Source organism: Mytilus galloprovincialis, chromosome 9 (genome assembly GCF_965363235.1).
Source record: "Mytilus galloprovincialis chromosome 9, xbMytGall1.hap1.1, whole genome shotgun sequence".
Taxonomy (NCBI): Eukaryota; Metazoa; Mollusca; class Bivalvia; order Mytilida; family Mytilidae; genus Mytilus; species Mytilus galloprovincialis.
This window is the reverse complement of record NC_134846.1, coordinates 78,947,250-78,973,813: the sequence shown is the minus strand read 5'-3', so window position 1 is coordinate 78,973,813 and position 26,564 is coordinate 78,947,250. Positions and strand designations below refer to the sequence as shown.

Sequence of the window (26,564 nt, the reverse complement as noted above, 5' to 3'; positions counted from 1 at the left end):
TAAAGTAAGATCTACAAACATATCACTATCACCAAAACACAATTATGTCATGAATTTATCCGTGTCCATTGTTTAATATGCACAAGACCAAGGTGAGCGACACAGGCTCTTTAGAGCCTCTAGTTTAAAGTATGCAGAGAAACTTTAACCTTATTCACTGATTCATGAAGTGTGTTGAAGGTGAGGTAGACCCTGCCTGACTGTTCTTAGGACCTTTTTAAAGATCCAAGATACCAGATGACAATCCTATAACTCATAAGTGAGTAATTCATGTAACTCTTAGAAATTAGTTTCTCTCAGCAGTCCCTAAACCATGGTTATGAGGTCAAGGACAATGGACAAATGTCAGATTCATAGTTTGTAAAAAGTATCAAGGTCGTCTACCCACTGACACTGTGTAAAAGCAGTTAAGGGCCACTGTAGCCAGAATATCATCCCCATTTCTCACATTCTAGGACTTGTGTTGATGGTGAGACAAAAACTTCAAAAAAAGTTCTGCAATTTGCCTCATTTATGTAACTTCTGATAATCTGCATTCACTTTAAAATTTATCAAACTGCTTGATATGCACATGGTAGGTACTTGGAAATGCACTTATAAAAGATGTGTATTTTATCATTATTGGCACAGCCAAAACTTTAGTTTACTGACTTGAAATCAACAACCCTGTAATTTTGTATCACCCTATGACAAAGTTGAGCAGCAACAGTTGATCTCTTATCTCCTTAATAATTTTTGTCTGACCTGATCTGGAATCTTACACCTAATATCAGGAAAATAGGTTGTGCTTAAACCTTTATTACAATAATATCTCATCTGAAAATAATTCTATCCGACTGAAATGCTACATCCAACTTAATCAGTCATTCTGACATTCTTTTCCTAGATCATTCTGTATTGTGCATGTCTGCATGTTACTGGTACAATCAATACACACTAAATTTCAACTCAAATTATGTTAAGTGCTTCATTGACATTTAATGTGATTCTTTTTCTTCATATCCAATGATTTTAAGCATATATTTATACACTGCTGCTTACAACACTTATCATTCTAAGTTATAAGAAAAATCAAAAGCAAATATTGATTGATCATTTTATTTAAACATAAACATAGATAGCTACGAATTAGAAAACGTCATATCCTTATTGTGTATAAATATACATTTTGTTGGACCAGCCAACAGAAACATATTCCTCCTATGTTTAAAATAGGCTAAACTGATTTCCTATTAAAGTTCAAACTATAAATAGCCTTGCATATAATTCTTTCAAATGGCCTGTATAAACAGTAATAATATTTGACTAAGGAATTTGTTATTTGGAAAGGTGCAAATTCCCACACAGAAAAATTCAAATTATGAAAACGTTTAACTTTATAAAATGATGAAAATAAGTCTTCCAAATTTTCACTGTTTCACTTTACAGCAACAATCTTAAGCCTGAATCTACTGAAGTTCAGAAAACATTACTTTTTTCTTGTTTAATTTTCAGTTGAAACAATATTTCACCTATTGTCATGTAAAAGTTATCAAGTTTTTTGAAAATAAATAATTGAATAACTGGAAGTCATCTTAGTTTAAAAGTAAAACTTAGACTGTAGTGTTTTTGCTTAAGAGAAAGAAGGGAAAAACTAAAGTTTAAACAACAACATCTTAAATCAACTACCACTTTTGTAGAAAACATACAAAAGCGAAAAAACATATGTTATTGATAGAGTTGTTAGAAAATGAATATATACAACACTAAAACAATCATTTTTTATTCAATGTACAAAGCGAAAAAACATATGTTATTGATAGAGTTGTTAGAAAATGAATATATACAACACTAAAACAATCATTTTTTATTCAATGTACAAAGCTACACAACATTTTGCATTAAAAGCAGTACACAAATTCTCATTAAAATTTGAAATGTTCAGATAAAATCATCTTAAACATAATTATCAGTATCACTATTATGCATAAAAGTATAAATGAAAGATGATAAAAAATTAGTTTACACCTTTATATTAAAGTTTGAAGACTTTCAAATAAAATTATCTAAAAACTATATCATTATTATGCTTTAAAATTAACATTAATACAGTGAAAAAAAAAATCAAAAAATACTTATTTTATTATTTTCTATTTGTTAAGGTTTAAATTTCATAAAATATAAGAGAATTATCTCCCTTTAGTATGTCAAAATTGGCGTATTTGACAGTTACTGTCAAGGAGATATAATAGAATTAAAAAATACTTTTGTGAAGCAGTCAACAGTTCAAAAAAATGAAACAGGTTAACATGATATGTATGTTTTATCTTAAAAATTAATACTAAAACATGAAAGAGTGTTTCACTGAAGATAATAAAAGTTTTTTCTAGCTACAGTACACTTACTTGAAATTTGAAGATACAATATAACAATGTCTTTTTATCCTCGGTAAACAAACTTATTTTCATACCTTCATTCTTAGCATTAAGCTTTTTGAAGCAAACTTCACGATTTTTGTTTAACTTTGTTAGTGTATTCTTTCAGAGAAGGTCAAAGTTTGATATATGGAAACAACATACAAGTCATGAAAGTAGTTAATTTACAGTATCTTTTTGTAGAACAAATATTTTCACATATGGACTAAACATTCTACCTAAAACATAAGTTTAGATAACATCCTACCTAAAACATAAGTTTAGATAACATCCTACCTAAAACATAAGTTTAGATAACATTCTACCTAAAACATAAGTTTAGATAACATTCTACCTAAAACATAAGTTTAAATAACATTTTATGATAGACTCACAGTATTAAAGATAAAATTTTATGATAGACCCATAGTATTAAAGATAAAATTTTATGATAGACCCATAGTATTAAAGATAAAATTTTATGATAGACCCATAGTATCAAAGATAACTTTTAAGTTTGAGTAATTCCTCTTTCCTAGAAGTTAATGAAAGAGGTTGGCATGAAGTATGTACTAACAGATATATTTTTGCTAAAAACTCAAGAAATTTCAATATGATGGAATGTGTTTAAAGTCAATATAATGAGAGATTATTTTTGATAACTATCAGATGGATTGTAAATATAAAAACAAGAAGGTTTGAAAATGAGAGTAAAATTACTTCTCACTCTTGTCTTTTTCTTTGGTTCTGATATGTTGTTTGGTTGCTGTCTCACTGATATTATGGGTCCCCCATATTTGTCATTCATTGTACTTGAGAAAGTAGTTGCTCAATGTAATTATGTTATGGGACGAATTGGCATATAAAAAAATGCCTATAAATGTTTACTTACTTTTTTGGTTTAAACTATGCAACTATGATTAAGGAAATATCTTTAACTATCTAGCTGAACTATATCTTATAATTCAAAACAACTATATCTTATAATTCAAAACAACTATATTTTATAATTCAAAACAGTTCTTAAACTGAATTTAAAATGGTTTCTCTAATTTTGTAACACAATAATTATCACAGTTAGTTTCTTGCATAGAAGATCAATGAATTAAAAATAAGCAAAATGCAAATCACTACACATTTACATATACAAAATGTACACATGATTCAAAATCAAAGCATAAATATTTCAAAAATACTGAGAACTTTATAATTACAAAGCTATAATTCAAAAGTATCACTGTTCCTCACGGTTTGAAAAAAGTTTGCTACCAAGAGGGTAGTAAACAAAAAAGTAATCAACCTCAAATCTGCATAGACAATAAAATAATCATGATAGAAAATACAACACAATAATACATACTAGTATTTACAAATGTCAATCATATAAAAATTGTTTCCCTTGTATAAATCTTGGAATGTTATTTTTTATTTACATGATAAAATGCAATAACCTTTAATAATTGATAACATTTTATGAATATTGAATACCAGTATCCCATGTACGTAACTTGTACTCTTAATTTTAAAACTCAAATCAATAGATATAGGAAGATGTGGTGTGAGACTGTGAGTGCCAATGAGACAACTCTCCATCCAAATAACAATTTATAAAAGTAAACCAATAACCATTTAATAAAATAACTGTGGTCTAATAATTTATGATATTGATATACTATTAACATTTCCTCACATTTACTGCTTTTGAGTGATCTAAAATAAATCATTTTTATTTTATCAATGGATTCAATTATGAATTGTCAAATGTTTGCCTTTGTTTGTAAACTGGAAATCTTGTGGCTACTCTCATATCTAAAATCTTCAAACTGTCTATCAAAACCTAAAAGTATAATTTAACATCTAATGATTACTTAGGAGTGCTTCTACTTTAGTGGACCCCTAACAGGATGATAAACTATAGAAGTACTAGTACTAATATTCTTGTATTGAACATATTCATTTTAGTAAATTTTATTATTTATGCATTAACAAATCATGGATCCAAATCAAAGATTGTTTAAAACAAAGCTTTCATTTCACTTCAATGGATTTCATACATATATTTAAGCAGTTGAAGGGACATAGAGGGAGAATGTCTGGAAATTGTGTATGGCTAATATGCAGGGACTCATTTTTGAATGAATGGACGGTCATTTGAATAAAAGGGTAAAAATCTTCAATAGAAAATTATCATGACAGTTCAACAGTACTGTTTATAATTGATAATGTACAATAAAAATATAAAATAAATAAATTTATAACAGTATATGATATACAAATCTTCAAATAAACAACAGACCTCATCACACTTCATTAACATTGAACAATGGTGTAAATAGATTTCACTGTTTTAAACAGAACAATTTGGATTTCAAGAATTATAAGTGAAGCTTATAATATATAAATATAAATATATATACATAAAAAAATATACTACATAAAGAAATCAATAAAATACCCACATAAAAAAAAGAGATATTTAAAACAAAACAGAAATAAATTATATATTTTTTCTAAACATGTCAAAACCAAACATGTTGTCATTTGAGTCAGATAAATAAACTTTAAGATTGGATAGTTGTACTTGCATATATATTTTTATCTTTTATATTTATCATTTCCTAGATGAAATATCTGATCCTAAAATGGACCTAATACTACAAACATTGCAGATAGTCATGTATAGTTGCAAAGGAAGTTTTAATTTGGAAAACTTCATTTGAACACCTAAATGTTGATGCAATATAACATATTTCAAACAAACATGTTATCCTTACAATTCAACCAAATTTTTTTCTTGATTAATTGCCAAAATCTGAACTTTTTGCCAATAAATAACACCTCTTAAATACCCACACAGTACTATAATCATTATTATCTTTCTTCATTTAACTCCTTCCATAATAACTATCGCCCTTTGACCCCATGTACTGAGTCCACTTTTGTTGACTGAGTGGTAAAATGTCAATGTCAGCCATATCTTTATCCTGTGGGTTAGGGGTAACAGTAGACTTAATTGTTGCTGGAACCCTGTGACTCTTGTCTGCGATGCTGTTACTCAAGGTGACCTTTTTAACATACGTCCAGTATACAGAACTTCTATAACTGTACCCACTATCAACTGTTTCTCCAGACATACCAACCAAAGATACAATGTCAAGTAAACCATCTCCATCAACATCTCCTACGGCAGCTACATAATGAAAATATACATATATTAGCAAAATATCTTATTTAGAACTTGTCAAGTAACAATTTATGTATACTTTTTTAATCACAAGTAGAATAAATCAGTTTTTGACGGAAATGCATCAAATTAGAAAGTTGTCTATTACTTTTTTATGATGTCAAACACCCTTTTCCATACATTAAAATAATTTCAAATGTCAATTTTATTGTATGAGGAAACCTAAGTATACCTTGGTAGACTTTAAATATTCAATAATCAACTGACAACATTAATACAACAAAATATCCAGAGAAAATTAAAATTCTATAAGACTTAAGAATATCTGAGGTCAGTAAGATGGTATGATTTTGATAACGAGAGAAGAAACAAAATTGATAAAGGTGCCACTTGTGGAGTAGGAACTGTTTTCCATTTCAGTTAACCTGAGTTCACCCCTTATTTTTGTCAGGGTTCTTTTTGTTCAATCTTTAGTTTTCTATAATAGAAAAACGAAGGACTGTTTTGTTAAACTTGTTTGTTGTTTGTCATTTTCTTTTTTTTGCCATGGCAGCAATTTTTCTTCCACTTATGAGTTTTTTTATGTCCTCTTATGGTATCTTCTGCACCTATTACACATGACTTTTACATACCTGTAGTTCTGTCTTCTGCACCTATTACACATGACTTTTACATACCTGTAGTTCTGTCATCTGCACCTATTACACATGACTTTTACATACCTGTAGTTCTGTCATCTGCACCTATTACACATGACTTTTACATACCTGTAGTTCTGTCATCTGCACCTATTACACATGACTTTTACATACCTGCAGTTCTGTCATCTGCACCTATTACACATGACTTTTACATACCTGTAGTTCTGTCATCTGCACCTATTACACATGACTTTTACATACCTGCAGTTCTGTCATCTGCACCTATTACACATGACTTTTACATACCTGTAGTTCTGTCATCTGCACCTATTACACATGACTTTTACATACCTGTAGTCATCTGCACCTATTACACATGACTTTTACATACCTGTAGTTCTGTCATCTGCACCTATTACACATGACTTTTACATACCTGTTGTTCTGTCATCTGGCATAATTACTATACACATGGTAATATTAGCTGTATCTGTTTCATTAGCATGTCTTGGTACAGCTGTAAATAAAACACTTGATATGAATTTTTAAACCAGCTTCTGAATTTTCATTAAAGGAGTCACATTTCTTACACAGCTCCATGCTGCCAGAAATAGCATTCCTAAATCTTCATTTTTGACTCTGTCAAGGCCAGACAAAAATAAATTGAAACCATAAAAAAGTAGTAATTAATAGTAATACAGCTGACAACTTCAAATGTTCATCAAAAGCAACTCATCAAGGTCTTAGGAATACAGAATCCTACAAAGAGAATAAACTTACACTAAGCAGTATCACAATTATCTTATAACTTTATATCCAATACAACAAGAAAGTTGCATTTCATTCCAACTTTCATTCAATTGTTTTTAAATTTAGGAAAAAGAATTTTAACATAACCTTTTTTTGCAATATTTTGTATATTTCAAAGATTTCTTGAGAACACCATAATGTGGTAGCACAAACAGATGAGACAAAATAACATCATATGACAGTAATGGGTGTTGCTGTTTTTATGTATTTGACAAAAGAAATACAGGTTGTACTAGAATGCTGGTTTTCTTATACTAGTGGCAAAAAAGGGTTACAATAACTTACAGTAATTATAGTTTTCAGTTCCTGTTTCTATAATCCAGACTGGATTGTTTATTGTTGTTCTGTCCATCAGTAAGATTTCACTCTTAATATCCACATCATCAGAACAAAGGAAGTGTCGACTGCTGTAATCACTAAATACTAATTTCACTAAAAACAAAATTCTTTATGTCAAAGTTAATTTCACAAATATCATTATATATTTTCATGGGTTGAGGAAAAATGGTACATTTGTGAATTTTCAAGGATATCTGAATTTTGTAGTTTGCTAAAATCAACATACAATCCTAATTCTGGCCATTAGTGTAAACAATATTTAACTTTTAGAAACAAATTAATAAATATGTACATCAATACAATAAAAGGACTTGAAACAAGTGAAAAGTCAATTATACAAAATCCTCCTTTCTGTTCATTACAGCCTAATACAGGCAATAACAATTGTTTCATACAGTTTAGCTTGATATTCAGCATTCATGTTCCATGTTTCATGGGAGGATAGGTGTCATTTCAAAATCAATTGACCATGAATATTAATGTTATTTTTTATAAACAACTTTGTAGTGTAAACTTTCTTTTATCTGTTTACATTGATTTAAAAATAAGTAAAATTTATGGCCTGAGATACATGTTACTGTTACATGATCTAAAGTTCAACATTGGCTGTTTAAAACTTTCAATCTACATTTGGTAAATATTTTGCCCTGGAATTCCAATTTTTACACCACTAGCAACTAATGATCATGTCACAGTTAAATTTAAAATGCACTAAATGAAAACAAGTTTTATGCTTACATGCTTCTTCATTTAAATAGTGATGTTCTTCAGGGACTCTGTGTTGCTCTCCTTCAGGTCCATGTCTTTTGATTCTCTATATAAAGTTAAGTGGCATAAAACAAGTTCAAACTCAAAGTAAACCAAGTATTACATCATACACTATACTACATTGAAGTTTAGTTTTAATGTTGTATTTCTTAAAATCTAATGTCAATGAATTTCTACAGAATTTTACATGGAGTGCTAATACTAAAGACACACAATGTTATGTATCAGATAAAATGATTCGTTTATTTTCCTGGTTTTTTTTTAATAATGAATGAGAAAAGATATTGAAAAATGCAAAAATATTAGTATGTTAAATACATTACCCCTGGTCGATCTTTAGGAGGATTTCCTATGGGACCATGGTCCCCATTACCAAGTACATTATTTCCAGACTAAAATAAGAAGAAAAATTAAAACCTAAATGATTTGTATATAGGAAATTAACAATTTGCCTGATAAAAATATGTGGAATAGCTTTTACTTATAATTGAGTGCATTTTTTTATATTTTTTTTTAACTGCAACTCAAAAAGACCAAATTCAGTGCACATAACAATGGCAATAATGATGGCACATGTTTCTTAAAAAATCTTTATCACGTAAAATAAGACATGTTTTTGGGAAGCTAAACATATTTAATGTTTTGAAATCTCAAAAACCATTAGATCCTTAACAGTCAAAAGTTTTGCTCCATTCATTTTTGAATTGTGGATTATTTTAAAGCCAGAGCAATGGCCTGATAGTAAGTAATTACACTTTTGAGCGTCACTGATGAGTCTTTTGTAGACGAAACGTGTGTCTGGCGTAAGTGTAAAATTTTAGTCCTGATATATCTATGATCAGTTTATTTGATTGTTGTTACTGTATAATATTTTTTTTTATAACCTACCTTAGAGTGTGCATCCAGGATATGAGCTGGAGATGGTCCCTGCAAATATATAAAAGTTGACACTCTAAATTACTTCATACAACTTCTGTTTATGGACCCATACATTTTTTAATCAACATTTATCTAATTCTTAACACAAATGTTGATCACTACAATCATATTTGTTTGTGCATGTATTATTTGTATTGTCTATTGATAGTTTAACCACTTGTGTTATTTAGTCACTGACTGCATAAATTTCTACTGTGAGGATAATAATATGTGTCTGATGTCAGAATGCAGGTTTATCAAACTTTTATGTTTCATTTATGTTAAAAAATCAAATTTTTATCAAAATACTTGCTTCCAGTTTGAAAAAAAATAAATATTAAAATAATTTTAGTTTAATAAATTTGTATCAAAAAGATGTGAAAACTTGAACTTAAAGTTCTCATTCTTATACAATGTCAAATTTGACAGTAACCTTATCTATTCTATCCAAACCATGTAAACCACTGTCCCTGTCCATGGTTATGTGGCTCCCTCTACCTCGTACTTTGAAGATAAACAAATCTCTGTTGTTCTGTGTTGTATGTAGAGTGAGGTCAGATGACATCTGGTATTGTGAACTGTTCATAGTCAGTATTCTAGATCCATCTCTGCCATCTATAATATAATTCTGAAAAAGAAAACATTCAGTAAAGTTATAATTTTCACCCATGTTTCATAAAATAAAGCTTAGCAAATTTATCTTAATAGGTATATTCCCACACCTGAAAACAAACTGATAAAAGGATTGATTTTATCTGAATAAATGGCTACATCAAATATTCACTTTATTCCCTGACATAATTATTTTGACATTTCCATTACACCTATGATCTATAATACTTTGAATTGCTTAATTAACCTCTTTCTTTTTATATTTAATTGTATCTCTGATTTCTACAATTTTAACAAATCATTTGAAAACATTTTCTTCATGCTGTTTTCTGATTCAAAATTTTATCAGCTTCTGTAAAATGAAAGGGGTGGAATAAAGAATAAAGAAAAAGTGTGCCTGAAATACCTTATATGAATAGTGGTTGATTTTAGAGTGGTCATTGTCAGGAACATGTACTCGAGGAGGAATTTGAAAAAAAAAATGTAATAGAAGTAACAGAAATTAAATTTTCTATATGTGTAGATGGGTTTGGGGTGGTCTAGTGCTAAAGGTAATAATCAAAACCATACCCAGAAATGCATATAGTCTAGAAGACTTACATATTCCCCAACAGACAGGACTTAACAGATATTCTTGACTGGAAAGAACAGTGTACTTTAAGAAGTAGATTGCCTGGAGATAACATTTCATCTTAAAAGTTTTATTAAATGATATCATTTTGTTTATGCAATATTCATATGAAAAAGTTGTCCATAACATCTGTAGAATTTCTTTCTTAGCAAGTTTTCTACAGGAATATTACCAGTTATGTGTTTGCCTAGTATTGCAAAAGAAGGAAATAACAGTACTGCATTAATTTTGAAAGACATAAAGCTGTGTTTTACTGTTTACAAATGTCAATTTTAACCATGTCCATATTGAAAATAAATTTGTTTTTAACTGTTAAACAAAATAGATTATAACATTGTTATAATCGTTGACTCTCAAATCAAAATATACTTTTGAAAATGGTGAGAAGTAATTGAGTGAGCTATTACTAGGTAATTATTCCTTTTATTACCTGTGTAAGTGTGTACTGAGGCCAAGCACCTACGCTCCAATGAACTATAAAATCTAACGTTTCATCATCATTAAAATATCCAGGGGAAGGTGATCTGTAAATATAATAAGAGAATATCATATCAAATAAAATTTAGTAGAAAGCAAAACTTCTGGGAGTTATGCAGTACATTGTCCACTGATGGCATCAAGATTATTAAACAAAAAAGAATTCATTTCATATTCTTCAGTTGGGAAATTACCTCCCCTCAAACACCCAAAACTTTATCTTTTCTATACTATAAATTATGAATTTACAAGAAAAAGTTCTGTTTAATACATGTAGTACCAAAACAAATTGCATGATGACAAAAGGATATCTATAGGTTATAGATTGTTTATCAAATGTGAGGATGTTTCACAGCTACAATCTCATGGAAGGGCCATAACCCTCAGTTCAAATGTGACTGAGGAAGATCATTGAGTTTTAAAGATCATTAATAATATCCGTTTATTGCTATTTCGTCTATGATGACATTGATGTTAACATTGACAATGGCACATGCACTCCGTAGTTTCTTACGACAATTTCTTTCTCAAGCCAGTAGCATGATATGAAAAATTATCACAAAAAAAAGATCAAAGGAAAAATACACAAAACAGCGATTAATCTATTTTAACATGGCTTTCCATTTTTCTCTCTACGCATTTTCACTTATCAAAGCTTATCTATAGCATCATTGTCTTTACTTGGATAAAGTAACACGACAATAATTGTAACTAATTACGTATAAGACTCCATCCCAGGAAAGTGAGCTGACCATATCTCAGTAAGATCTTGTCCACTAATGAGAGTTATTGTACCATCATAACCTGATGCTAAAACATCATCTACACCATCTTTGTTTACATCTACAATGACGGGAGGGACCATGTATCCTTTGTTTTTTCCTCTGAAATATAAAAATATATATAAGTTCATTTCCTGTACGGCAATTAAAGAACTTGTGGTGAAACAATCCATAATAATACATGTACCACTTGGCATTTTATACCAATGAAATTATAACCTATTGTAACTTAAAATTTATTTTGAGTAAAAGTATATTTCTTTGTGAAGAGCAACAGATGGTACTGTTATCTTGAGAATCTTCTCTTTCAAAGTTTATTCTATACTGTATATTTAGAAATAAATTGCGTGTATTTATTATTATAACTTTATCATTTAAGACTTAAAAAACTTTAATTTTTACGATTTTGAGAAAAATCTTGTTTTATTCATGTATAATATGTTAAAATGATTATTTTTCGCAATAATAAAACCCTCACAATAATTTCTGAATTTACAGTATACTTTAGGGTTTTAGTAGAGGTTCTGGATGATATGGCAGTCTTAAATAATTTCAAAAGTACTAGTATAAGCTGTTACTAGAACAAATGTAACCAGATGCTCCGCGGGGCGCAGCTTTATACGACCACAGAGGTTGAACCCTGAACGGTTGGGGCAAGTATGGACACAACATTCAAGCTGGATTCAGCTCTAAATTCGAATGAATGTGGTATAATGAACTTAAAATATTTTTTTTGCCTTTGAGCAATTCACTATGCTGTTGAATATTAATCCTCTCAAAAAAATGTTTGAAGAAATTTTCTTTTTATTTATGAAATCTGAAATGAGAAAAATTTAACCCCCCCCCCCCCCCATTTTTTTTCACATCCCCCTTTCCCTTTTTCCAAAACTGATCTCAATTCAAATTTCTAATGGAGTTTGCAACAATAACTACTCATTTAAATACATCATAAAATATTAAAATGTAAAATAAAGTGCTTGTTATCACTGAATGGTAAAAGATTGTTTTAATTTATTAGTTGGTAGTAAAAGTGAATATACATTGTATATTGTATAAAACAATGATTTAAGTTGATTCAACTACTATTCTGGACAAAGAAAGATAACTCCAATTGAAAATTTCTTGCTATTGCACAATATTGTGCAATTAGATATTTCTTGCTATTGCGCAATACTGTGCAATTGAAAATATTTGCTATTGCACAATAGATTTCTATTCACTTTTACTAAAGTTAGAGTGTGAAAACTAAAAGTATTCGGAAGATGACGACGCCAACGTGATACTAATATACGACCAAAAAATTTTCAATTTTTGCGGTCGTATAAAAATTAACTATTTCCGTACATTACGAATGAAATTGAAAAAAATAAGTCCATGAAGTCTGACCTAACAACTGTGATTAATCCAGTGGCGTCATCTTTTATACGATTTTGCCAATAGTCATAACTACTTTCTCCATTTATTCCTGGAACTACAGAACTATGGCTTGTATCTGTTACATAGTGGTACAAATCTGGTACAGATATCATAAGAAGATCTCCTGAAATAACAAATGTTTTATAACTTTGTTAGTAAGGACAAAAAAAAAAGTTTCTGTAATGTAGGACACAAGTGTGTCTGTCTAATTCTGTAGTACAGTGGTTTTCATTGGTTCATGTCTGTCATGTTTATTTGTTCATACATTGTTTTGGTTTCCATGTTTTGATTGTTTTACATTTTCATGTCAGAGCCTTTTGAAGCCAACTATACAATATGATTTTTTTCTCATTATTGAAGGCAGTATGGTTGCCTGTTATCCCTTACATCCACTTCATTTGAACTCTGACAATAGGCTATTTGCCAATTCCCGTAATTGACCCTATAATCAAAGACCTTTATTTTTGTGGTCTCCCTTTAAGAGGGACATTAATTTTGATTTACAATGGAGAGCTAGCAGAAAGAGCAAATTTACCTATGCATAATGTGAGTAATCTTTAAGGTTTTCAAATCTTTTAATTACATTAATTTATTGTTTAGCTAAATACCTTTGACATCAGAAATTATTTTTCATGAAAAAAATTAGTTAAACTGCTGATACATCACTTTCAATTCATCATGCTTTGCATTGGCAAAAGCAAATTTTGTCCAGTATGGAACCAGTCTACGATTGACAAAGGGAAGTAATTTGTTTAAAAAGTGTGTAATAATAGAATCAAATGGGTAATTGACAAATCTCCTTATTTTTACATAAGTGTCAACTCACAAAATGTTCTAACATAAGATTTCTTTAATTATATTGAGTTTACTTTTACATTTAAAAAAAATATTACTGTGACCAAATTGACTGTGTAAAAGAGTTGCAGTTGAGAAATACTTTAACACAATACATTGTTATGCCAACGTGGAAAAAAGGTCACCTTTACAATGTTGTTTTATTTTGGTTACAATATGAATATAAAGAGGTAGTAAAACCCTACAATGTGATTTGTTTTTCTAATGAAATCATAGGAATCCCCAACAAAGATGTTTTCCCTAGAATTAATCAAGTAAATTACCTGGTATAGTTTCTCCACCAGTGCCAAATAAAATATACTGGGAACCATCTTTAGTTGTATACATAACTGGCGACATGTAGATCTCTTTCTTATTTGGTGCAGCTAAATACCTCATGCCAAAAACTTTCCCAGTAGCGCCAGACAGAACAAGGAGTCGGCCGGAATGACGATTATGTTCCTATAGAAAACAATTCTTGGTTTGAAAATGTATTAGTGACAATAACTTTTCCCCAAAAAAATATTCTTAGTTAATTTTACTAAGACAGTAAAACATAAAAAAGATTTTCAGAATTTCATTGGCTTATACATTTTTTTAAATTGTCACATTCAAATAGTTTTAGATATTCAATACAAATTTTAAAACTTGTATGTACATTTTATTTATTAAGAGATATTGCAATAATATAAGACCAGATGCTCCACAGGGCGCAGCTTTATACGACTGCAGAGGTTGAACGCTGAACGGTTGGGGCAAGTATGGACACAACATTCAAGCTGGATTCAGCTCTAAATTTTCTTTTTATTTATGAAATCTGAAATGAGAAAAATTGAACACCCCCCCCCCCCCCAACCCCCCAACCCCAATTTTTTTTCACATGCCCCTTTCCCTTAGTCTAAAACTGATCTCAATTCAAATTTCTAATGGAGTTTGCAACAATAACTACTCATTTAAATACATCATAAAATATTAAAATGTAAAAAAGTGCTTGTTATCACTGAATGGTAAAGATTGTTCTAATTTATCAGTTGGTAGTAAAAGTGAATATACATTGTATATTGTATAAAGTTGTTTCAACTACTATTCTGGACAAAGAAAGAAAGAAAACTCCAATTGAAAATTTCTTGCTATTGCACAATATTGTGCAATTAGATATTTCTTGCTATTGCCCAATACTGTGCAATTGAAAATACTTGCTATTGCACAATACTGTGCAATTGAAGATTTCTTGCTATTTGTCAATACTATACAATTGAAAATTTCTTGCTATTGCACAATACTGTGCAACTGAAGATTTCTTGCTATTGCTCAATACTGTGCAATTGAAAATTTCTTGCTATTGCACAATGCTTAATATAATAATTTTGGATCCTGATTAGGACCAACTTGAAAACTGGGCCCATAATCAAAAATCTAAGTACATGTTTAGATTCAGCATATCAAAGAAGCCCAAGAATTCAATTTTTGTTAAAATCAAACTTAAGTTTAATTTTGGACCCTTTCGACCTTAATGTAGACCAATTTGAAAACAGGACCAAAAATTAAGAATCTACATACACAGTTAGATTTGGCATATCAAAGAACCCCAATTATTCAATTTTTGATGAAATCAAACAAAGTTTAATTTTGGACCCCGATTTGGACCAACTTGAAAACTGGGCCAATAATAAAAAATCTAAGTACATTTTTAGATTTAGCATATCAAAGAACCCCAAGGATTCAATTTTTGTTAAAATCAAACTAAGTTTGATTTTGGACCCTTTGGACCTTAATGTAGACCAATTTGAAAACGGGACCAAAAAGTAAGAATCTACATACACAGTTAGATTCGGCATATCAAAGAACCCCAATTATTCAATTTTTGATGAAATCAAACAAAGTTTAATTTTGGACCCTTTGGGCCCCTTATTCCTAAACTGTTGGGACCAAAACTCCCAAAATCAATTCTAACCTTCCTTTTATGGTCAAAAACCTTGTGTTTAAATTTCATAGATTTCTATTTACTTATACTAAAGTTATGGCGCGAAACCAAGAAAAATGCTTATTTGGGCCCCTTTTTGGTCCCTAATTCCTAAACTGTTGGGACCTCAATTCCCAAAATCAATCCTAACCTTCCTTTTGTGGTCATATACCTTGTGTTCAAATTTCATTGATTTCTATTTACTTATACTGAAGTTATTGTGCGAAAGCCAAGAATAATAATCGGGCCCTTTTTTGGCCCCTAATTACTAAACTGTTGGAACAAAAACTCCCAAAATCAATCCCAACCTACCTTTTGTGGTCTTTAACCTTGTGTCAAAATTTCATAGATTTCTATTTATTTAAACTAAAGTTATAGTGCGAAAAACCAAGAAAATGCTTATTTGGGCCCTTTTTGGCCCCTAATTCCTAAACTGTTAGGACCAAAACTCCCAAAATAAATCCCAACCTTCCTTTTGTGGTCATAAACCTTGTGTTTAAATATCATAGATTTCTATTTACTTATACTAAAGTTATAGTGCGAAAACCAAATGTCTTCGGACAATGAAGACGCATACGACAAGGCCAACGTGAAACCAATATACGACCAAAATTTTTTTTAATTTTTTTGGTCGTATAATAACTTTAACATAAAAATGTGTTTCATGTTTTTGACATTGTATTGCTGTCTTGTTGGCATATATATTCCAGATCTCCTTTAACTTATATATTAAGAAGCAAGTACATTAACTCTTGTTAGATGAACATGTACATCAAAAAGTAATCCTACAGACCAAATAATATTGACCTATAACTTATTGTTTCTTAGAAACTAGCATAAACATTGTACCTGCAGACAGATCAATCAACCATAAAAATAAGGTCAGGTGATCTCATCCAGACAAGATCCTTATAATGAAAATATTTTAAGATCAAACATAGTCAAACTTTTTATAACAAACACAGAGTTCTAATCTGAAACCTTAATCTGAATCAATGAACCATGAAAATTAGGTAAAAGTCAAGTTATCTTTGTCATGAAGGCATGAGCATGTCAAGACAAATAGGTGAATAAATAAAATTGACATATCACTTAATACAAAAAAGAAACAAACCTAAGAAAGAAAACTTTATATGAGTCACTTCTTGGCAAATTAGACAAGGTTAGATATTTCTTCAGGCAGACATGTTGACCTTGCAATGATATATTGACCCAATATAGACAAACTATTCATCTTTATCTGAGAAACTAAACTGATCAGTTTACCTCTGGATCTTTATCTGGATCCCCTCCATTAGTTACCAATACTTCTGGTACCCCGTCCTGATCAAAGTCAGGTAAAGCCAATACTTGGTAAGTATTCCATGTTGGTTTTATTAAATTATTATCACCAAGCCATAATATCTTTCCTGAAATACAAAATAATACTACCTTTTATTTGCCATAATTTGCTACCTTTCATTATCTACAGCTGTAAATCAAATTAGTTGTGTTGCAATTTATTTTTGTTTGCTTCAAATTCAGCATTTTCTTGTTCATTTTTCAAATTAACATTGGGCAATGGCAGGTTCAGGGCTGATATGCATAAAACCACTTAAGATTTTCAATCGTAGTATGTGTACTAATTTATTGGAAATGTAGAAAAATCCATCCGTTCAGAACATTTATATTAAAACAAATAGTTGTATGCATTATCAGCCCAGGACCTATGACCCAAAATACTTAAAGGTCCTCATTTTTTCTTACAAGGTTCCATTTTAATTGAACATTCAATTTATATATAAACAGAAAACTGCCATTCTAAAGTACTCAACAAATAGTTTTTTTATTTTTGTTGTATCTGTGCAACCTTATGCTGAAGAGCAAAGGGGAAATTCTCTTCCATACTGAGCACACAACCAATGAAAGGATTAAGTTAAAAAAAAATTGTCACTGATATTTTGTCTAAAAAACAATCATAGTAAAGAAATAACTAACATATATACTTCTACCAGAACATATAATTAATAAAAAGTTACTCCAACATACCATTCTTTGGGTTTACTGCCTGAAGAGTTGCCCTCCTTCCAGTAACTATACAGTCTTTCTGCCCATCCTTGTTCACATCAAAATCTTCACAATTTATAAATATAACTGCTGATTTAGTAAATGTTTTCCATAAAACTTCACCGTCAGTACCTCTTATAGCAAACAAATGTCCTAGGCAGGGATAAGACATATCTGTGTAATTGGAAAGAAAGAAAAAAAAAACTTGTAACCTGGTTCTTGTCATACAGATTCAAAAATATATAAAAGCAGTAATTAAAAAATTCATAATAAGCGAGGCAAAACATAGTTCAACCAGGTGCTCCGCAGGGCGCAGCTTTATACGACCCCAGTGGTCAAACCCTGAACAGTTGGGGCAAATTTGGTCAAGCTTGATACTGTCTGAATTTGGAATGTGATCAATTTTTTTTTTTTTACATAATATGGGTTTTTGTCACAAAATTAATGTGGTCAAAGATCTAACAAATCTATTGCACAATACTGTGCAACTGAAGATTTTTTTCTTGAAACTTTTCAAAATTTGAAATTTGAAAAATTTTGAAAAAAAAGGAATGCCTTAAAAAAATGGTACACAACCCCCCCCCCCCCCCCCCCAACCTTTTTGAAACCACCCTTAGAGCAATAACCCTTAAACTCAATCCCATGCTTTCTTTTGTAGTATTGAACCTTGTAGTACAATTTCAGAGAAATCCATACACTTAAACACAAGTTATTGTCATGATTGTTTGGAAACTAGAAACATGCTTCTTTTTGGCCCTTTTTAGGCCCCTAATTCCTACATATTTTGGGCAATTAACCCAAAACTTAATCCCAGCCTCCCCTTTGTTATATGGTACGTTGTGGTACAATTTCAGAGAGATCCATACAATTACACACAAGTTATTGTCTGGAAACTAGAAAAATGCTTGTTTTGGCCCCTTTTTGGCCCTTTTAAAATTCCTAAACTTTGGTCCCATAACCACGAAAATGAATCCAAACCTTCTACTTGAGGTTTTAAACATTGCGGTATAATTTCAGAGCAATTAAAATATTTGTACACAAGTTATTATCCTGAAACTAGAAAAATAATTGTTTTGGGCCCCTTTTGGGCCCCAATGTGTCTTCGGACAATGCAGACGAGGACGACATCATACCATTATACGATCCCAAAATTTTTTTGGGCTCGTATAAAAACAACGAAGATTTGTTACATATTTCAAATATATATATATGTCAAAATTTTTTGTTCAAAACAGATGGAAAAAAACCCAAACACAAAATACACAATGTGACATACTATCAATATATTTATGCAAAACCTGCAAAACAAAATACCATTGAGTCGATTTATTATTCATGCAAGATTTCATAAAAACTTAATGGGGCAAAAGCTACCACCTATATATAACCAGGTGCTCCGCAGGGCGCAGCTTTATACGAACCCAGTGGTTGAACCCTGATTCTGTCTGAATTTGGATTAGTAAATGCAATACTGTGCAATTGAAGATTTCTTCTTGAAACTTCTTTGAAAAAAAAGGAAGCCCTTCAAAAAATGGTAAACAAAAAATCCCCCCAACTTTTTGAACCCCCCTTGGAGCAATAACCCTTAAACTCAATCCCATGCTTTCCATTGCAGTATTGAACCTTGTAGTACAATTTCAGAGAGATCCATACACTTAAACACAAGTTATTGACATAATTGTTTGGAAACTAGAATCATGCTTCTTTTTGGCCCCTAATTCCTACATATTTTGGGCAATTAACCCAAAACTTAATCCCAGCCTCCCCTTTGTTATATGGTACATTGTGGTACAATTTCAGAGAGATCCATACAATTACACATAAGTTATTGTCTTGAAACTAGAAAAAAGCTTGTTTTGACCCCTTTTTGGCCCTTAATTCCTAAACTTTGGCTCCATAACCCCTAAAATGAATCCAAACCTTCTACTTGTGGTTTTAAACATTGAGGTATGATTTTAGAGCAATTGAAATACTTCTACACAAGTTATTATCCTGAAACTAGAAAAATGCTTGTTTTGGGCCCCTAATTCCTAATCGGTTGGGACCATCATCCACAAAATCAATCCCAACCTTCCTTTTGTGGTATTGAACCTTCTGAAAAAATTTCATGAAGATCTATTCACTTTAACTAAAGTTATTATCTGGAAACCAATGTGTCTTCGGACAACAACGCAGACGACGACATCATACCAATATACGATCCCAAAAAATTTTTGGGGTCGTATAAAAATTAAAATAAGATATTTTTTTCTTTCAATCATTAATGAATTTGAAATAGTGAAATAACAAGTCGCTTTCAGCAGCCAATTTGGTCCAATTTTGTCAAAAAAGGCAAAGAACCATCGCTGATGAATTATTCCCTTGCCAGTGAATAAGTCAACCTGATTGAATAGGTATTCATGTGACCTTCAATCTAATGCCATAGCTGGAGATGGGTTACTCATCACCTTTTATAATTCAAATTGAATTCTAATATTCCTGTTCCTGTGGACTTTACAAAATTGTTGACAGTTGAATGCCTAGAATCCAAACAACAAGATAAAGAACTGATGTAAACTCAACTTACGTTTCATTTTACAAATTTCCTCAGCAGATGTATGTAGTTTTTGTAAACCTTCACCAATATTCTCTGATAGTGATGCACCAAATATAATGTCTAAGACACCATCATTATCAACATCTATAAGTCTAACACAGGATTCAGACCCTGAAAAAATATTATTCAAAATTCATTATAAAACAAATGTGAAAGATGCACTGCTGTCTTTGATAATATCATATATGAACATTCTTACAAAAAAAATAATATAGGAATTATATCTATATCATCTTTATGATTGTAAAAGTAAAAATGTCAGCCATGTAGTTGAGAAGAAAAATAACGAAACTGACAAAGGCCATGTCTTGAAAATTGGTTTATTACTACAATAATGTAAAGTATGTTCCCTATTGGAATTTTTAAAACAAGGAAAAAGATAACATCAACATCTTTCAGATATCTTTTGACAAACATCTTTTGGGAGCTTTATTAACACATTTACCATTTTTAGTCTCACTAGAAATGTTGTAGATTCTTCTGATATTTTAATGTTGATTTTGTTTGTAAAAATATTTTATTAAACCATGACTGTTTACTAATTTTTTTCATTAAAAAGTTTTTATAAGCAATCTACATGTACATTAATAACTTATTGATAAAGGGAAAAAATCAACACCTACAACGTAGTGCATGTTTGAAAAATTGTTAAGATCAAAATGACACATACATGTATGAAAACACTCTTTATTGAACAACAATGTACTACTAAGATATACAAAGTCTTATAGTAGATGTTTAAATGGATTTTCTTTAAACTATTAATGTTCATTCTTAAACGATCAAGTACCTTATAAAAATAGTATAACAGCTTGATTGCTATTGTCTGAAATAATTTTACATATATGGTTTATGTACATGACTACATGTATAACCAATAAATAATTATTTTATACAAAGAAGTGTTGTCTGTAGTAACTTTTAAGTATGATTAAACATAGAAGTTGCCAAAAAAGGTTGAATTTGTTGTAAATCTGCTGCTGACCACTAAATCTTGATTGTTTTTTTTTTAAACCCAATTAATAAGTGATCAGGAATTTTGAATAGGTACTAACCATGCTAACAGATCATATGTATCAATTCAAATCTTTCCTGAGAAAAAACTAAACACACACCTGCATTAAGAAATTAACAGTCCAAAGTTATACAAAGAAATAACATAAAAGTAACCAGATGCTCGGCAGGGCGCAGCTTTATACAACCGCAGAGGTTGAACCTGAACAGTTGGGGCAAGTATGGACACAACATTCAAGCTTGATACAGCTCTGAATTTGGATTGTGATTGAATAGTTGACACAGCATAGGTTTCTGACACGGAAAGCATGTGTCTTTGGACAACGACGCAGACGACAACAACATGATAGCTTTATACGGTGCAAAAAAACTACAAAGAGGAATTTTTAAATGATGAAAAGGGGTGATAGCTTACTCTTAAATTCAATACTGCTTTTTTAACTTACCATAATTTTCCATTTTTTTCTTCCAATCTTTGCCAATTGGATGTTTTATATTTCCTTTTGTTGGTGGTTTAATCACAGATATTATGTTTGGTTTAGATTGCTGAGGAGTTATCACATGGTTTGTATGATTGTTCAAGATCCCAGTTGAATTAACATTTTTATTGTCAGTATTATTATAAGCTGATAACTTAAGTGCTCCAACTGCTGCTATTACTATACATGTTATCAATATACAAGTCACCCAACAAAATACAGTCCAGTTTTTAGGATCTGGTTGTATAACTTTTGGTTGGTGTTTTGGCCTATTTACTGGTGGTTTCCCATTTTGTGGAGGAATCAGTTGAAGTTCTATTTTTCCATTGTCCACTTTATGTCCATAAATAACATCCTCATCATCAGAGTCATCACTTAGAGATGTTAAAGGAACTTTGGAATATTGATCCAATTCATAAGAATAATTTCCTGAAAAAAGAGTTACGGTATACTTAAATGCAAAGTGTGAAAAACTCAGGTTATTTGTTTATACTACATTTCTAATTTATATACTCATGATACTAAATAAAAACAATGAAAAGCCATCATTTATTGATGTAAATGTGAAGGTAATTGTTAGTGACAGGCTTAGCAGCATTTCATTCAAACTAAAAACAAGAGTGTACACTCTGAGGTTGATAGCACAGGCTTACAGGTCTCGTTCAAAAACTTTACTCAGGCCTTTGAAAATTTAAAGCTGGTTTCCCCAAACACAGGAAAATAGTAAAGGGTAGGTACTCATCGTAGGCAGGAAAAACTTTTTATCTTATTTAATTTGTTTTTAAAACATCAAACGAGATAGGTGCAGTTTCCCTCTACCATGTCTACAGAGAATTTTTTCTTAAATTATTGACAGGAAATTCTAAAAAAAACCTGTTTGACATTAAGTTGATTTATTTTGTGATATATAAGCTATTTAAAACTTTAAGAATGACATATGAAACTTTAAAAAAAAACAATCAAATGTGTATGATAATCATTGAACGGCTCTCAAAATTTTGATGAACACAAAGCCTGATCATGAATGAATTTTATGATGAGAGTCTTAAAGATCACCGTTTTATTACAGATGTCCAAAACGTAACGCTTTGAAGAATCATGATAATAAGGTCAAGAGACTCAAGACCATATGAACTCAGCCAAATGAACATGTACACCTTAAATGATTGCATACCTCAAATATACATGTAGTTAACCTATTGCTAATTACTGTATTAGAAACAGAAACAGAGCTTGTCCCAAATCAAGAACCTGTAATTCAGTACTGTGTTGTTGGCTGCAGTGCAGTCTATCATATTTGTTTTTCTCCTATTGTTTTGTAATAATTCAGGCCATTTATTCTTTTTTTAAATTGTTCAACATGTTGTCATGGCTAGGCCTTCTATAGCTGACTTAATGAAATGGTTTTACTTAATCATTGTTGAAGGCAGATCATTTATATCTGCTTAAATCCACATACAAATATAAGTCCGACTTTGGTGGATAGTGTCTCATTGGCAATTATAACACTTATTATTTTAAAATAATAACTAAAACTAAATGCTGACCACTGAACCTTAAAAAGAGGTCAGATGAACCATGTCAGATTGACATGTACAATGTACACTTACATGTAACAATAATTCAGTACATTTTTTTTGTACACCAAATAGAGTTGAAATATACTGTATTGCTTGTACGAGTAGAATCTGAGAAATAGACCTTTTAAATGGCTTATTACAATAACAGAACATTGACCTATAGCTATGAACTACCAAATGGCGATCAAGATCAAGGGTGCGTCTAAACACTGCTAAGGGGCCTTAGTGCACTAAGAACTCATGATATGCCACTAAGGACTAGTTGAGGTGCTGTTACATGCAAGGTTGGGCGGTAAATACCACCCCCGGTATTTACCGCCCTGGACAATACTCCCCTTGGAAGTGGTCAATACTGGCAAATACTGGTCGATTGAAATTTTCATGGTTATTTTTACTATTAATTGAAGTAAAAACATAATAAAAAGTCAAATAAATTTAAACTTTAATCTTTATGCAAATGTCAGCTTATATAACTTAATGAATTTGATATGTTTTATTCATTTATAACACTTATTCCTACTGATTTAAAATTAAGTTATTATGAATTATTACAGTACATACTTTAGATATATAAAAATATTATGAATTATGATATTACATACTTTAGATATATAAAAATTTACATATTATTTCAACATTTATAAATCAATATATAATTTTTAATTCAAAATGTATGATTTTACAGGTAATTAAAAGTAAAGGTAAATTAAAGTACAGGTAAATGAAGTTACATGCATCTTTTTACCTTTTACCTGGCATTTCTAGGTGTGAAAAATTAATTACTAAAACAACAGCCCCCAATAAATGTTGACAATACATGGGTTGAAAGTAATAAAAGTGATATTTGAAGACTTCCTTAAACAAAAAAATATTTCCTGTCTATTTAACTGTGAGACAAAAACCTTCTTCATGCTGAAAATGGAAAGTTTGAAGCTGCTGAGGGACAAAACAGTTTTTATCTTTTACTATAATATTATTTACTCATATAATCAATGTAGATCACTGTTTAATCAAAGAATTTACATGAGAAATAGAAATGAAAGCCATTAAAAATGATTTGAACACTTAATTAATAGTAATTGACCAGGTAGAGAGTGGTTTCTATAGTAATGACCATTTTTTTGTTTTCTGTTATGTTCCATTATTTTTGCGTTTCTGTATACTTTAACCCCGCCACATTATTTATGTATGTGCCTGTCCCAAGTCAGGAGCCTGTAATTCAGTGGTTGTCGTTTGTTTATGTGTTACATATTTGTTTTTCGTTCATTTTTTTATATAAATAAGGCTGTTAGTTTTCTCGTTTGAATAGTTTTACATTGTCATATCGGGCCTTTTATAGCTGACGATGTGGTATGGGCTTTGCTCATTGTTGAAGGCTGTACGGTGACCTATAGTTGTTAATTTCTGTGTCATTTTGGTCTCTTGTGGATATTTGTCTCATTGGCAATCATACCACATCTTCTTTTTTGTATATATGAACAGAGACATATAATAATACAATATATGTCTCTGCGTACATATATAATATTATAAATAAAGTGTATTTGCTATAAAGAAAGTTCGCTACTCAGTTTCAAAATAACAAGCTTTTCATAACACTAGTATATATCAAAAGAGGATTGATAAAGGAACAAAAACAGCCAAATAATTATATAGGTCAAAGTGCTTGTTTTCGAGATAATAGCCATTGAAATTTAGGCAGGGAAATTTTCCCTCTTGATTATTCATAGCTTTAATTTATCATTGACGGGATTATGTTCTCAAAAACTGTTAAAACATAACAAGGATTTTATAAGACTTTAACAGATGGCTTATAATCATACATGTAAAAGATTTATAAAATAAAAAGTTGGGTCAATGGGCAATTTTTTTAAGGCATTCAAATGGATAAAACCAGGGGATTCTGAAAATCTGACAAAAATCCCAAAACATGACAAGCGAACATCCTTAAGTTCTAAGTTTCTTCCCCACCGTGATCACTGCTATATTATATAGAATCTCTATATATTATAGTAGTTTAATCATAGTATGCATGCAGATAAACGTGAAAATAGTTGTCCTGTCCCAGAGTATTTATGAAAATATGTGTATTAAAGTTAAAACCAGTAGTCATGTCTTATTTAAAAGTCGGTCTGATGACGGAAACAATATCTGGACGTCTTTATTTTAGTTTTTCTCCCAAAATAATCATAACTGAATAATCATAATAATGGATGACAAATCTGACTATGCATGGTACATGTATCTATAGGACACAAAGGCATGATGATTAGGTTATTGCATAAGGAAGAAAAGCAACACACAAAATGAGGTCTTCTCGTTTAAAATTAAAGTATACATGTAGATATACATTATATATAGTACAGTTATTTACATTACATTTCATATATACATTGTAGCAATAATCAGACATACAAATATTTAAAATCACAGCTGTGTTCGAGCAACCCTTGGTCATGTGTTGGTCTTTTTGTTTGACATGGTTTCTTGTGTAAATAAGTCTATTCCGCTGATCTAAGATGGCTTGCATGCACAGGCACTTTCCAGTTAGAACTTATGTACATGTACATGCATGTATTGCTGTTCATTTATACATTTATGTGCCCAACCTGTTCTTCTTCTCTTCTTTTAGATTCCGCACTCCATCATAATATTGACGACTATGTGCCGTGCATGCGTGGGTAAAATTTACAATTTTATATTTACATTAAAAAATTTAATAAAGAAATAATAACTTGTTTATGAGGATCTTTCCCAAACTCTGTATATATATATATATATGAAGAGTTGATTATAAATCTTATAAAAAATCGGCAAAACCATATTAAAAAATACAAACAAACAGTCAAATATTACAATTTGAATTTACATGTATAAAATTTGACTGTGAATTGATAATAAATCAAAGTAAATTACCTTTTCTCAGAGTGTTTCCCATACTATTACAATACTGGAAAATGTTGATTAATTAAAGACTAATACAGTTTACGTTGAGGTAGCCAAAACTGAAACATTAAAAACACTGGGAAGTTAAATAGTTTTACTACTTGTTGTATTTGTGTTTTATTATCTCCTCCAAAA

General features: G+C 30.4%; 1 protein-coding gene across 2 annotated transcripts; it reads right to left on the bottom strand.

Annotated features, from left to right (window-relative positions):
• Positions 1–1,082: 1,082 nt before the first annotated feature.
• LOC143046055 (uncharacterized) lies at positions 1,083–26,564 on the bottom strand. Of its 2 annotated transcripts, XR_012969063.1 has the most exons (17): positions 26,400–26,564; positions 21,871–22,332; positions 20,381–20,521; positions 17,797–17,988; positions 17,035–17,177; positions 14,090–14,267; positions 12,942–13,095; positions 11,493–11,657; positions 10,727–10,820; positions 9,487–9,681; positions 9,024–9,062; positions 8,459–8,527; positions 8,106–8,181; positions 7,314–7,460; positions 6,655–6,735; positions 2,749–5,583; positions 1,083–2,632 (listed from the first exon to the last, which is right to left on the bottom strand). XR_012969063.1 is itself a non-coding variant. In XM_076219023.1 (16 exons), the coding sequence occupies exons 1-16, from the start codon at positions 26,419–26,421 to the stop codon at positions 5,279–5,281; spliced, it is 2,463 nt and encodes an 820-aa protein (XP_076075138.1). In that variant the 5' UTR covers positions 26,422–26,564; the 3' UTR covers positions 1,083–5,278. The 2 variants fall into 2 exon arrangements, 1 of the variants encoding a protein (XP_076075138.1); XM_076219023.1 differs by having other exon boundaries at positions 1,083–5,583.